Source organism: Kogia breviceps, chromosome 16 (assembly GCF_026419965.1).
Source record: "Kogia breviceps isolate mKogBre1 chromosome 16, mKogBre1 haplotype 1, whole genome shotgun sequence".
NCBI classification, from domain to species: domain Eukaryota; kingdom Metazoa; phylum Chordata; class Mammalia; order Artiodactyla; family Physeteridae; genus Kogia; species Kogia breviceps.
The window spans coordinates 7,044,876-7,058,999 of NC_081325.1; the positions used below are offsets into that span (position 1 = coordinate 7,044,876).

The following is a 14,124-nucleotide window of genomic DNA, read 5'->3' on the forward strand; positions in this document are numbered from 1 at the left end:
AGATATTCCAAAGGTCCCTTTAGCTTTAAAAATTCTATGATGCAGCCTCTCTCCTCCACCAAAGTCTAGGCATTTGTGCTACCAAGTGAACGTGCTAAGGATAGAATAAGATTTTCTGAAAACCAGCCATTCATTCACTCAGGAGACATTTACTGATGGCCAAAGCACTATGCCAGGTTTTGAGGACAAAAAGACAAGATACAAATAACATGAAGATACACTGTACTCAGGATGAGGCCATGATGTGATGATAGACACAGAGGAAGAGAGCATACACACGAACTCATGATACAATACCGGAGGAGGGCAGTAGCAAATATGCATAGATGGTACAGACTCTCAGGAACCGGTGACTAGAAAATAACTCAGTAAGAGAGAAGAGAAATACGCCTAGACTCACGGAGCACCTGCCTCCTCTTTGCAGGGGTCGAGTAAGGCTTTCAGGAGGGAAGACACCCAGTGTCTTAAGGGGTGGGTCGGCATTCCATCAAGGGAAGGTACTCCAGGCGGAGGGGACACAGGAGCAAAAAAAGCATAGGGGCTGAAGCAACATGTGCCGCGATCTACAAGAGGAAGAGTTTGGCAATTGTCAGAATGACATAAAGTTCAAGGCGGGGGGAGCATTCCGCTGTAAGGAGTAGGCAGGGCCCGTAGCTGAAGGCCTTCTTTGTCGGATGCTTGAACTGGGTCCTGTGATGGAGAGCCAATGGAAGCCTTGGAGCGGGGACGGGCCATGTTAGTTGTGTGGACAACAGATGCAAAGAGAGAGAAGAGAGGTAGGGAGGCCAGTGAGGAGACTCGCGCAGATGTCCAGGACATACATAGACGGTGAACACCTGAGCTAGGAGACCGACAAGAAGAAAGGAGAGGAAAGGGTGGATTTGAGAAACAGCTCGCGTTTCGTAGGTACAGCCTGCTCCGCCTGATGCATTAGAGGAGGAGGGAGAAGGAGAGGGGCCGCCTCTACTGCGGGTGATGGACACATGATGTCTGTACAAGAGGAGGAAAATCATGTGATGTGGTCAGTTTGGGACCTGCTTGGTGTAAGGCCTTTCTGAGATATTTGTAGATACGTTAAAACTGGAGATGTTCTACCACAACCTTTTTCCGCACGTCAAACTCAAATGGAGATTTCATTTTGAGGATTCGCACTGAAGGATGGACTCCATGTTGCTGGTTATTTGATTTAGGTTGTCGGGATATTGCAAATAAATGGCAAGTTTATCTTTAATATAAATGTAATTACTAATCAAAATGACAACTAAGTTCATTTTACTCTTATTTAACCATGGAATCATGAGGCGCACAATAGTGTTTATACTTGCGGATTTACGTGTAGTTGGTATTAAATATATTTTTTTGTTGAAAGACAATCAACACGACCATTAATTTAGATTTTTTTTAACCAGTATTATAAAATGTAATTTAAAATATTCTTCTTTTTACCAAATCATTGAAATTGTTATCAAGTGAACTAAGGAGACTATAAATCTACTCTGAACTTCATCTATGCCAGGCGTTCAAAGCTCTGCTATACCTCAAATCAAGGAACTAACGTCTCACTCTTCACTGCTGTCAAGATGAACTGAAACATTTTTTGAGGGGGTTCTTACCATTTCTTTCTGAGTGCACGATTTTTTTTTTTTTTTTTTGCTGCGTGACTTGCAGGATCTTAGTTCCCCAATGAGGGATCGAACCCAGGCCCTGGCAGTCCTAACCACTGGACTGCCAGGGAATTCCCTGAACGCACGATTTAAAGCAGATTCTGGAAGGATCTTTCTGTAGGGGTAGGAATATGGTCTGTATAAGAACTGACTCCAGTATCCCTCACTGGAAGTGATATAAGCATGAACCAGAGCCCAGTTCATTTTTGCAGGTCTATCAGCAAGTAGTTCTAGACATCCTGGAAGGAGGTGATAGGAATTTTAAGGGAAGAAGAGGGTGAGGAGAAAGTAAACACAAGGAAAAAAAAATCTCTTACCAGGTTCTTGTTGTATTTTGTGGTGGTTTTTAAACCAGGTTATCTGAGGCTCTGGGACACCGTTAGCATGGCAATCTAAAGTCGTAGAACTGCTGATGGCCACTGTGTGATCACTGAGGTTTCGGACGAGGTAGGGTGCTTCCTGATCTAGTGAATAAAGAAAGGGAATTGTTATTACTCGTCAATTTTATTCTCTTATTATATATGCATATCAACACTTTAAAAATAGGAAAACAGCAAAACTCAACTATAAGTTTTCGTTCATATTTTATTCCCTCAATTTCTCCTCTACGGTTAGCCTACTGCTTCCTCTTTATTAAGTTACTACAATAAACTGAAATGTTAGAACACAGAGGAAAATCAAGAACTCAACTCTGTATTTTTAGATTTCAATATCAAGGTTTTTGCCTGGCCAACTAGTTTCCTTCCTTTCTTTGAGAGAAGCTTTTTCTAAAACCTAAGGATTTTGCATGATATTTTAGGAACTGAAAAGGAAACAGACATGATTTTGGATATAGGCTTATAGTGAGTTTTTACCTAAATACAGAGAGTTATAGTAATGAGCTAATGGAATTTTGTCTTTTCGTGTTTTATTAAGATGTGAGGGCATGTTCGTGTCACTCAGCTGTCAGTAACCTAAACTGTAGGGCATTCAGACCAAGTGGGAGAATTTCTTGAACTCTGAAAGCTTTATTGATTATCTCTTTCCTCCAATCCCTTCCCAAATGCAAACGAACAGAGGATTAATTCAAGAGGCAGAGGCACAGATGTGTAGGTTTTGCACTATATAATAGTACAAATATTGTATTTTATATTACTTTCTCTTAAAACATACAAATATGATACAATTTATTTTAATAAAATGCCAACCAATATAGTACAACAAAATGGATTTAATACATCAGGATGCAATACATTACAACATTAAAATCTCACAGAGGGACAGCAGTACCCCAAGGCCCCCATGAGTACGTGTCTCTATTTTTATGGAATCAGTCCTGCTGATGCACATACATTGTAGTTGGGCAGGTGCTGGATTGGTAACTCAAGCTTCCATGGTCAAAGAGTAAAGACAACTCCTGAAATCTTTCCCCCACCTCTCAAGTCATCCTCCCCCCCCCACCACCACCACTTGTTGCAAATCCTGGAAGAGAAATCAAAATAGTTTTGGCATCACTTACACATTCTGCGTCACTGGTTTCAATTACACAGTCTGAGCTTATTGTACTAACACTGTGAAAGCAGCTTAGGAGTGATTACAACGCTCTAAGAGATGACACCTTGCAATGGCTTTGATTCCATGTCCCTGCAGGATTCTGCCGAGTCCCCAAACCTTTCTGTTTTTATTCCTGCAGGGAAACTCTCAGGATTAGCATTCATTAAAGCAATTGAGAAATCTCAGGTTAAGAAATATATTACCATATGACTTTGAGAACACGTTGACATAGCACGACACGGCAGGGTGACTCTCTGTCAGGAGAAACAGATTTCTCACTCAATTTTGATTTCCATAGCTTATCATTTAGTCTCTTCACGTTTTATACAAAATGCAATCCGAAGGCAAGACAGACTTGAAGGAGTGCTAATTTATAAACTCGTCAAATCTAGGGTGAAATGCATGATAGCAACAGTCCTCTGGCCTGTTTCAGTGTAGCTCTCCTAGTCTTATCTTGTGCCCCCCCCCCCGCCCCCGGCAGACCCATCTTAATAGTTCTGGGTTTACATCCTGTCCAGTCTGTCAAATAGCCTTTCCTAATTGAAAACGCAGCCATGTATCAAAATCTTCCATTCTGTTAATTCTTACATGCTTGATCATTACAATTGTGACATTTTTACACAGTCGAGACCCCAGACATAACAGTGAAACATGACAAGAGAATAAAGAACAGTATCATATTACTACTTATCATCTTTTACAGCCAACTTTGACACACCTCATTTAAAACTCAGAACAGACCCAGGTCACTGAGTTATACTTGTAATAGCTTCCTCTGGCACATTTACTGTTTCCCAGGCATTAAATATGATAAAAATAATCTATCACTGTCCATAGGTCCTATGAGAAGAAGGAAGTCTGAATACATGGCCTATCACACCCGAATCATTTTCACAGCTACAAACTGTAACATCAACACAGACAGGGTTTGGCTTCCCTGACAGGTGTATTTGAAAACAGTGCTTATGTAAAAGAGAGCATCTTACTTTAACATAAACGTCACGCAGAACTCCCAAAGGCCCTATCTGTACTACACACAAACTTCAGACGAGAGAAGCAGCCAGAGGCTGCAGAATGAACAGAGGATTCTCAATGAAATACAAAGTTCATATAAACGTGTCTGAAACATACAGTATGATGATTTTTTTCTCTGTACCCATTTCTGGAAAAAAAAAAAAAAAGTTCTCATTTTTGGCAAGTTTCAAAATGACCAATCAACCAAGGAATTGCTTTTTTCTTAAATCAATTTCCACTTTATAGTCATCTATTTTGGCATTTTAAATAGGAAAGTTACGTTGAACCCATATTTTTAAACCTAAGTTATCTGATGGAAATAGCTGCTTTCCAAAGTCTAACAAAATGGAGCTGATCCTTTCAAACTGAGAAAATCAGAATGAACAGAATGTTTCTGCTGGTTATCAACAGCCAAAGATTGCTCCCCACCAGGTCCTTCTACTTCTCGGCATTTGAGCCCAAGAGATCTGCCAGGCCCCACAAATACGTAGTGCCGCTTCTGCATTTGGAAAGGGGACCGAGGAACCAGCCTCACACCCTCTACCCCATCTCAGTCATTCTCCATAGCAGGCTCTTGGTTCTTTCTCTTTTTCCCCCGTTATCCTCCCCTACACCACACCCCAAAGGCTAACAAAAATCAAAACCCACCCGGTCCTTTCTTTTCCTTTTTGAAACTCTCTGGAAGGATTCATTACTCTATGGGATTCTTCAGATTATCTCCCGGAAGTACTTCAAATCATCTTCTGTAACTACTAAAACCCTTCCCCTCCCTAGGAAATGATAGGTTTTTTTGCATGTCCATTTCACCATGTTTTTCAAAAGTACTCCCTAAACCATTTCATTTGCTTTTTCAGCTTTAGTCAAAATTGAGCCTCCCGCCCCCACCCCCAAGCCCTCTGGTACTAAGGCAGTTTCCTGAAGGAACACACTGACTTATAATGAACAAAGACGTCAGGCAAAAGAGCCATAGGTAAAATTTCCAGATACAATTGATTATTCTTTCCTTTGGGCTGACAACTTCCAGGTTACTAATTGTTTTCAGAGCATTTGGGGCTCCATAAAAGTGGCATTCTGGGGAAATGCTATTGTTTACTCCTTCACATTTGACAAAAGCAATTCCCACGTTTAGCCGTGGGACAGAGTCTGTTACCTAAAGGAGGAAACAGTCTGGTGAGTTCCCAAGCCTGAAAAGCTGTCATATTGTCACCTCCTCCTGAACAGACCAGCCACTGTGTTCTCAGCTATGGCTATTTTGGTCACTACAGTTTGTTTTCCAATAGTTCAGGCAAGTCACATGTCATGATCAATCATAAATGAAAACAACAGAACAATGCATATGAAATTGGTGAAAAAGTCACTTTCCCCTCAAATGCAAGCTGACCACAAGAGATTACAAATCTCTCTGGATTGAAAAAATGGGGTGCATTTTCAAATGACTCTGAATTCTACTTCTGTAGTTCTGCCATTAATCCCCAGGAAAAAAAAAAATCCTATTGAATTTGCATATGGGGAAAGTGGGCTTTTTTTAAAAAAGTGGACAGATTTGAGATTGACATTTAGAAGAATGCATTAAACCTCTGGTCACAAGAGCCTTTATTTCCTTGATAAACTGATCATGGTACACAGCTGAATGCCATCCATTGGACAGGATAAAGTTCTTTAACCAGGGACAAAAATATTAAAAACAAAGGCATGATCTACTTTTGTTCAGGTGCTGTCAATGGCTGTGTAGCCCACTCAGAGGCAGTGAGGAGAACACCCACTGGACTTGTTGACTAGCTACTGGGATTGCAGGAGAGAACTGGGCTTGATCTGGGTGGACTTCCGTTAATTCATACTGTGATAAAGCTTTAATACCTCTGAATGACACCAACACCTTGCACCTCTGGGGCCCACCTTAGACGCTCCAGTTTAAAATTAATGTGCTTAATATTAAAAAAAAAAAAAAAAAAAAAAGCATCTTCAAATAAATAAGCATTATAACTTGCTACCATCCAGGTGCTATTTACAAATCAAGAGCAGATGAAACAGTACGAAATAAAACCCGGCCGAGGTCCAACAGAGTCTCCAATTCAACTGTCCTTGTTCTGAGCCGGCCAGTGAACTGATTCATGTCCATCTTTGGCAGACACCAGCATCTGTTTAAATTATTCAGGTTTGGCAGCTTGGAAACATAAACATAAAAAGAGGTGGGCATTAAAGTGGGAGGAAAGGATCAGTCCCGAGTTGTCTATCAGGCAGGAGAAGACAGCAAAGAGCAAAACACACAGAGAATGCACTGCAGGGATCCTCCAAATCCAAACGTGCACCAGGTCGGCCCCAGAGAGCGGACCCCTCGGCCTGAACGGGGCGCCCAGAGCCGGGGGGCCCGGGGGGCTCACTGTTACTCCTATCGTGGCCAAACTCATTTTGGGAGGAGCTTCTCCTCTGAGCCGGAAAATGAGCAACAGTGACAATAAATCAAGATGATATGACACAACTGTTACTTTGTAATGAGTCCTTTAATGTTTTACATTACTTTGTGAGGTACAATCATTCCTCGTGCTTTTAAATTTGGAGATCCGAGAGAAAACAGCCTTTTTGTTGGAGTGCTCACCTCTAATGGTCACTTCTTTCTTCTGGAGGGTTTCTTCCCCTGTGTACATGTTCCTGGCTCGGCAGGCATAGGTGCCCGAATCTTCCAGGGAAACGTTCTTGATGATGAGGTTAAGCGTCACGGAGTACTCTTTCGTGATGGCCATTTTTTGCTTGCTGATGCTATGCTGCATGGTTCGGTTATTCACTGTCCGCAGCAAGATCCAGGTGATGTCTCTGTATAAGAACTTGTTAACTGTGCATGACAGTTTCAGGTCCTCTCCCTCCGTAGGCATTTTTTCCAAGTTAATGTGAAATCCGTTGGGTACATCTGGAAAATAAGAACAAAGGACTTGAGTGCATAGGAAAATCGACATCTCATCCTGAGGTCATAGCTCATTCTAAGACGGTCAAGGATCTTAAGGATTGTTCCTACACAAATTCAGCATCAACACTGAAAGGATGGTATTTATCTTTTTTGTTGTTTTTTAAGGGGAACGGATCAGACATGGCAGGTAGGAACCAACTCAGTTCGTTCCATCAGAAGCGAGGCAGGAAATGCAAACTGGGATGTTATTAGGAGGGTACGCTTATGTGCTCAAAATTGCTCTTCAAAGTGGAATGATTTTTTTTTTTTTTTTTTTTTTTTTTACAACTGGGGCTGATAACCCATTGCTTTCTCATGGGCAGAACTCCTGGTAAGTGGGCAAAATAGTGAAGGACTCTAAGAGGAGTGTGTACTAGAAACCACAGGTGCCAAACTTATTTAACTAAGTTGTGAACGAGTGAGACCAGGAAGTCCCAGGTCTGCGCCAGGAGACTCCAGTTAGCACTTTAATCCTAAACTTTGGATCGATGGCCTATCCCCCTCCTGCCGCTGGCCCATCACTTCCCCTGCTCTTTGGTGGCACCCAGGGGTCCTTGCTCGGGTCCCCTTTTACGGTGATTGCTCTACTCGGACATAAAAGAGCAAGATTTCTTCTGAAAAAAGCGGACAACTAATCTTGAAGAGCTGCTAGATTCCAAAGTGGGGGCAGAAGGTTTCTAAACCAAATCTGCTCTTTAAAGACATATTAAACGTTTTCCTAAAAGGACTGCATCACTGCAAGTCATTTTCTCCAAGGTCATTCCCAGGTGACCTTCTTCTCCATCTTCTTGGTGCCTCTCGCCGCACCTCACGAGCTCTCCTCCCCAGCTTTCTTAACCTGGACCATCATTTAGCTTCTGCACTGAGAGTTCCTTCGTCTCCTTTTGGACCATCTCACCAGACGATTTTAGAATACCACTGGTTGTTACTGGCCCTGAACTGGCCTGCTCTCAAAACCCTCCCATTGCTTGTTACTAGCAGCATATCTGTACTTGAGCACAGAACTGGGGCCAACATTTCACAAAGAACTTTGAAGATGAAAAGCGCTATGTTATGCTATTATTATTATTATCCTTTGCACACAAAGCTATAAAGAAACCTTTAAACCTTAAGGGGACAATAGTCCAAAATTAGATATCATATCAACTCTTTCCTAAATCTCACTTTGCTTGTTTTTCTGATTTTTCTGGGCTTTGGCTTTATTATAAAGTATCACGTCTGAAGAAATGCCAAAGTATTCATCTGAAACCTGGGAGCGGGGAGTAGCAGTGGTTTATGAAGCTGTCAATGACTGGAGAAAGAGGAGGCCAGTGGAAGTTTTCCTGCTTTTAAAATGAAAACCTAGGAATGTGCCAGAAGAGGCAGAAGCAGCTGACCATAGTTTTTTAACATAACAATAAGGTGTCAGAAATAGCCCCTCTAATTCAGCATCTTTTTATATTTGGGACACTTTCCAAGCGTGAGGAGTAAAACATCAGCCATCAACTTTTACCCAGATACTAGGGCAGAAGTCTTGTGCACTGGTTTCAATCAAATTATTTCTTAAAAGACTGTAGGCTTCCATTTACGAAGTCCCATCCTGGTAGTTAGAACCCAAGTGGGTCCCAAGTAACACCACTGAGATCATGTAGAGAGTTTCTATTTACTTTAGTGATTTGAAACTTCCTGTGGAAATAGCTCACAGGTTTCCTGGTGGAAGATTTTGTTTATCTTTGCCAAGCACCACCAGGAATCTCAAAATAAAATGCATTTAGTGACATTGGGAAACCAGGGAGATAAGGCAGTGCTGTTCCTGTCTCACCCTCAGTAATTGCTAACACACCCATGGTCACGCTGAGTGCCAACAAAACAGCAAAAACACTCACGGAGGAAAAGAAAAGAATCGAATCCGTTTTCAGGTCCGTTTCTCATATGGGGACACTGTTAGGAGGCTAATTTGGTTTATGTTGTCAGATGGCACTTAGAAATGATCTATTTCTCAGTATATCCCCTCCGCTATTCTTTTCTGATCCGTGGAAGGCGATAAATAAGATGTCCTAAACCAGGTAATGAAACCAGAGGGATTCTTCCCTTAATTCATGTCGATTTTTTTTTTTTTTTAGCCTGAGTACAAAAACAGACCGAAGAAAGCATTGCCTTCTAACTCTCAAAATGAAAACAAGAAATCTTCCCACACTTAAGGATCTGCTGCAGATTCAGCCCAGTCCTCGGTAGCACCAACTAACACTCATCCATCCAACACATAATCACATCCACGGCGTCTTAGGAGATGCTGTGGAGAAGACGCCACCCTTGCTCAGGAGACATCCCACCCAGGGTTAGGTGAAAGGCTAATGTATTTACAGAGGTGCACATTTGGGGGTGGACGTCTTGACTTGATTGGATCAAACGTGTGAATTAAGGTCATGAAAGGGACAAGCACAGAAATTAAAAGGATGAAAGGTATCTCCTTTCTCAGGTGGAAATAAAGGCTTTACTTCAACTAGAGAACAGAAATAGCATTCTCTAAAAAGAAAGTGAGTGGTGACTGGAAAGCTTTGCTCGTTTCAAATAGATACTATGGACAAGTGAATAGCAGAGGTGAAGTAGAAGCCGTGGAGGATGCTCATGGCCCTATAGCAAACTGGTTCATATCAGTTCCGAAGGCAGCTCTGTTGTTATTGTTTTTTGGGTTTTTTTTTGCGGTACGCGGGCCTCTCACCGCTGTGGCCTCTCCCGCTGCGGAGCACAGGCTCCGGACGCGCAGGCGCAGCGGCCACGGCTCACGGGCCCAGCCGCTCCGCGGCACGTGGGATCTTCCCGGACCGGGGCACGAACCCGCGTCCCCCGCACCGGCAGGCGGACTCTCAACCCCTGCGCCACCAGGGAAGCCCTGTTATTGTATTTTAAAGAAGGAGCAGCATGACTGAAATGAGGGTCAGTACAGACCCAAATCTCGATCTTCTGATTTTGAGCAGTTAAATTTTAGCCAGCTCTTTTAAAGCATGACCTGCACTAGGTCGAGTATTAGTGTGGAACAAATATACATTCATTTTTCAGAAAATCGTCATGGGAGGGGCAACATTCCTAAAGAATATTTAGTCTCATCTCTCGTGAGGCTGAATCTCACGACAGAGATTTGCGTAAGAAAAAGAGAAGAGTTTTAGAAATAATGTAAGCAGTCTGTGATTACCCATCAAGGCTAGAATTTCTCAAGACAGGGAGCAAAGAATTTAGGAGAATTAGAGTCCGGGCAGTGGGGACTTGATTGGATGAATTGGTGCTCAGTTTGAAGATTAAAGCGCTTAAATTTCTGGAGGAAAAATGTCGTGAGCTTCGAGTTAGGTATGTTGGAAACAGAATTCCCATCACTCCTTTCAGCGGATGAGGAAAGGTCTCAAGCACTCCGTGGTTATACACTGGACGACACGGTGGGAGGTGAAGGGGGATTTCTGCCCGAGTTCCGCAGGTGCTCAGCTGTACCGGCTGGGGCCCTTGCAGCAGCCATGCTGCACAGATACAGGCTGGAGCCATGCTGCACTCGGGGAAGGGGTGGGCTGGATGTTGGTGCCGCAGTGAATAATGGGCAGCGATGAAGCTTCCTGGGACTCGTATCATGAGGGAAACGAGAAGGACGTGCCCGCAGTCAGGGCATCCTCTCCCAGTACTGCCTTCAGACCCAGGCAAGGGGGCTCTCTGTTTAGGCTGTACCCCTCCCCACAATGGAGAGAGTCTAGCTGGGGGGGATGCCCACCCAGAGCCTGTGCTACCCTCACTCTTTATCTTTCGTGGGGCCCCTGGGGCCGCAGAATTCCCTGTAAAGATGATCCCAAGTCCGCTTCTAGACTGTCTCAGACCTCCTCCCCCTCCGCTCGGTCTGTCCTCCTGAGCTCAGACGGCTGGTCAGTCTGCACACTTATAGGGCCCAGGGAGACCGTCTGGGGGAGGGGTGGACAGAGTTTGGAGGTGTGGCCTGGGGACACCATCCCCAGGAGCACGTGGCCCCTTACCACGAGGGCCGAGCCAGGGCCGGGCTTCTCCTGCACCGCCAGGTACTCACTCTCACACTCTGTGTACTCCCAGAGCTCGAGACGCGTGCGTGACCTTCCAGGTCGTCATGAAAGTATCTTCGTCCACCAGAGGCCAAAGCATATTTCACAGCTTGTTCGTCTGATTTTGAACTTGTAACTGGTGAGACATATAGTCTGTGGGCCTCTGTGGGCCTTCTTGCCTTGATTCTGAAAATGCCAGGGCCAGCCTGTCCTCTTCTTTCTACCGGTTCTGTCTACCCCCAGCACTACCTCAAGTCCTGCTTCCTTCTCAGAGGCTTAGAGCAACACTGTACAATTCAGGGCTACCTGTGGCTACTGAGCCTTCTCGAACGTATGGTCAGGGTGACTGAACTGAATTTCATTCCATTAGTTTTATCTTATTTCAATCCTGATTTTAAAAACCGAAGTGGTGTAGTATTTTTTAAAATACTGATGATATGTTAAAATGATAACATGGGATCCGTTGGGTGAAATAAAATGAATTTCACTTTTTTCTTTTTATTTGTAAAAAAAAAAAAAAAAAGGTCACTAGAAAATGTTAAATTATGTATGTGGCTGACATTATTATTATTTTTTGCGGTACGCAGGCCTCTCACTGTTGTGGCCTCTCCCGTTGCGGAGCACAGGCTCCGGACGCGCAGGCTCAGCGGCCATGGCTCACGGGCCCAGCTGGCTCCGCGGCACGTGGGATCCTCCCGGACCGGGGCGCGAACCCGCGTCCCCCGCATCAGCAGGCGGACTCTCGACCACTGCGCCACCAGGGAAGCCCCTGACGTTATATTTTTATTGGTGGCATTGGCTTAGCATTCGTAAATTCATCTGTCACATTACGAATGCTCATTCCTTTTGATACTAGGGTACAGATAACATTTCTTCTTTGTGTCCACAGTGTTTGGCCTGTCTTCCTAGAAAGACTGGGCCTCCTTGCTGTCTCTCTGAATACTCAACACAGAGCTGAACCGTCCTGTTCAACAGCCGGCGCTCACTAAACTCGTACAAACGCACTGAATGTTACGAATAGAACAGGAATGGCTCAATATTTTGTACTCTAAATCACAGAGACAGTGGCCGTGGACTTGGATGGTTAGGGTTAGCTTGTTTCCCCCTAAATATAAAGGACAAGGGCTTCCCTGGTGGCGCAGTGGTTGAGAGTCCGCCTGCCGATGCGGGGGACGCGGGTTCGTGCCCCGGTCCGGGAGGATCCCACGTGCCGCGGAGCGGCTGGGCCCGTGAGCCGTGGCCGCTGCGCCTGCGCGTCCGGAGCCTGTGCTCCGCAACGGGAGAGGCCACGGCAGTGAGAGGCCCGCGTACCACAAAAAAATAAAAAAGGACAACACAAACCTTTGGACTTAATTAGTCTAAATCATCTGAGGTTGACTGAAGAATCAGTATGTGTGAAACTGCTCTCTGAATCCTTCTCTAAAGAAAGGGCTTTTCCTATTTGGAACGAACGCAAAGATGATTTTATCCCGTTTCTTCAATATTGAGGGTATAGGGGACTGACTTGGTTTTTAGAGGCTCTCCCGTGTGCCTCTCCACCTCTCTAAACCCCATTTCTTCATCTGGGAAATGCAGGGCTATAATGTCGAATAGCCCCTGAAAGTCTCTTCTGGCTCTGACATTCTGTGAGAACTTACCCAAGGCTCTCTCCCATGGCACAGCTTCTCTGAGGGTCAGCTAAATTGCCAGAAGGCTCCCAAAAAGTAATGTTGCAAAAAGCAATGTCTCATGAAATTGGACATACCGATTTCTTTCTGGAGAACTCAAGGCAACTGCTACAGCCTGCCCAGGCGGTGCGAAGTTTCCAGAGAGCTGGCCAGCTGCCCAGGTTTCCTCAGAAAATTGGGGTAGTGTGGAGCCAGGCAATTGTTTTTATACTTTGAGCTACTTACTTCCTTCCTGTACCCATGGACGGACATAGGGAGTGCCATTTGTGTACCTTGGAAGTTATAAGATTTGCAGACACCATCATATTTAAGGTTAAAAATTCTGAAATGCTACCAAAAAAGAGGACACTAAAATTGATCAACCAAGCTCAGGTTCAGATTTCTTTAGGAGAGCCTCGTGTGCCAAAAAGCTGAAATTCAGTTGTGAAACATTTGCCGTACAGCAGAAACTAACACAACACTGTAAATCAACGATAACGTCAATTAAAAAAAAAAAGTTGTGAAACAATTCGCCTCCTGGGTTACAAAGATGTCATCCCATGTATTCTAACTGGTTTCTATTATTGAACCACCACGGCGTGCCAGGCCCTGTGCTGTAGGGTGTTCAAAAATGAACATGACAAGATCCCAGACTCACAATCAAGCCTAGGAAAGGGACGTACACAAATAGCTCTAAAAGGGAATTCAGGGAAATAACTCTTTAGGAGACCCGATGACCCAATGATGCTGTAGAAAACTATTCCTGAGAGCAAGGATGAAGGTACTCAAAGTTGGACAAGTCTATGGAATGTTTCTTTTAAAAATAAAAGTCACTCAAGTGCACTAAAAGCAAACAAGATTGGAAGAGACCTGAGGTCACTGGGCTGTCTTCGTGAATATAGGACATGTGGCTTACCTGTGATGTAAAAGTTTATGTTTCTTTCCACAGTCCCTACTTTATTGGCAGCCATGCAACTGTAGATTCCAGAAATTCTAGAGTCAGCCACAGCCAAGGTGCTAGCCGTCTGCAAAAAGAAAAGGCAACTTTAGCGACAGGACGAAGAACCGCGGGACAGCCCCCGAGATACTTCTGAGGGGGACATGATCCGGCTATTCCATCGCCTCAACAGAGGTAGAGCTGCACACGTGGTGGTTACCAGAAACTCTCCCCTTGCCGAGCCTCAGCAAGGATGGAAAAACAACAGGAAAGCAGGTCCTCAGGAGACCGGGGGCTATGACATCCGACTCGTATGAGGGCTTCAGGCTTATTTATCTCGTGCTGCTGGCGTAACAAT

At 44.2% G+C, this 14,124-nt stretch overlaps 1 protein-coding gene across 2 annotated transcripts in view; it reads right to left on the reverse strand.

Annotated features, from left to right (window-relative positions):
* Window positions 1-14,124, reverse strand: part of FLT1 (fms related receptor tyrosine kinase 1) — a 175,702-nt gene that overhangs the window by 68,799 nt on the left and 92,779 nt on the right. For both annotated transcript variants that reach the window (XM_059041793.2, XM_067016795.1), the window contains 3 exons: window positions 13,746-13,854; window positions 6,808-7,116; window positions 1,982-2,128 (listed from right to left, as the gene is read on the reverse strand). In XM_059041793.2, coding sequence (XP_058897776.1) covers window positions 1,982-2,128; window positions 6,808-7,116; window positions 13,746-13,854 — 565 coding nt within the window. The remainder of the gene's footprint in view (window positions 1-1,981; window positions 2,129-6,807; window positions 7,117-13,745; window positions 13,855-14,124) is intronic.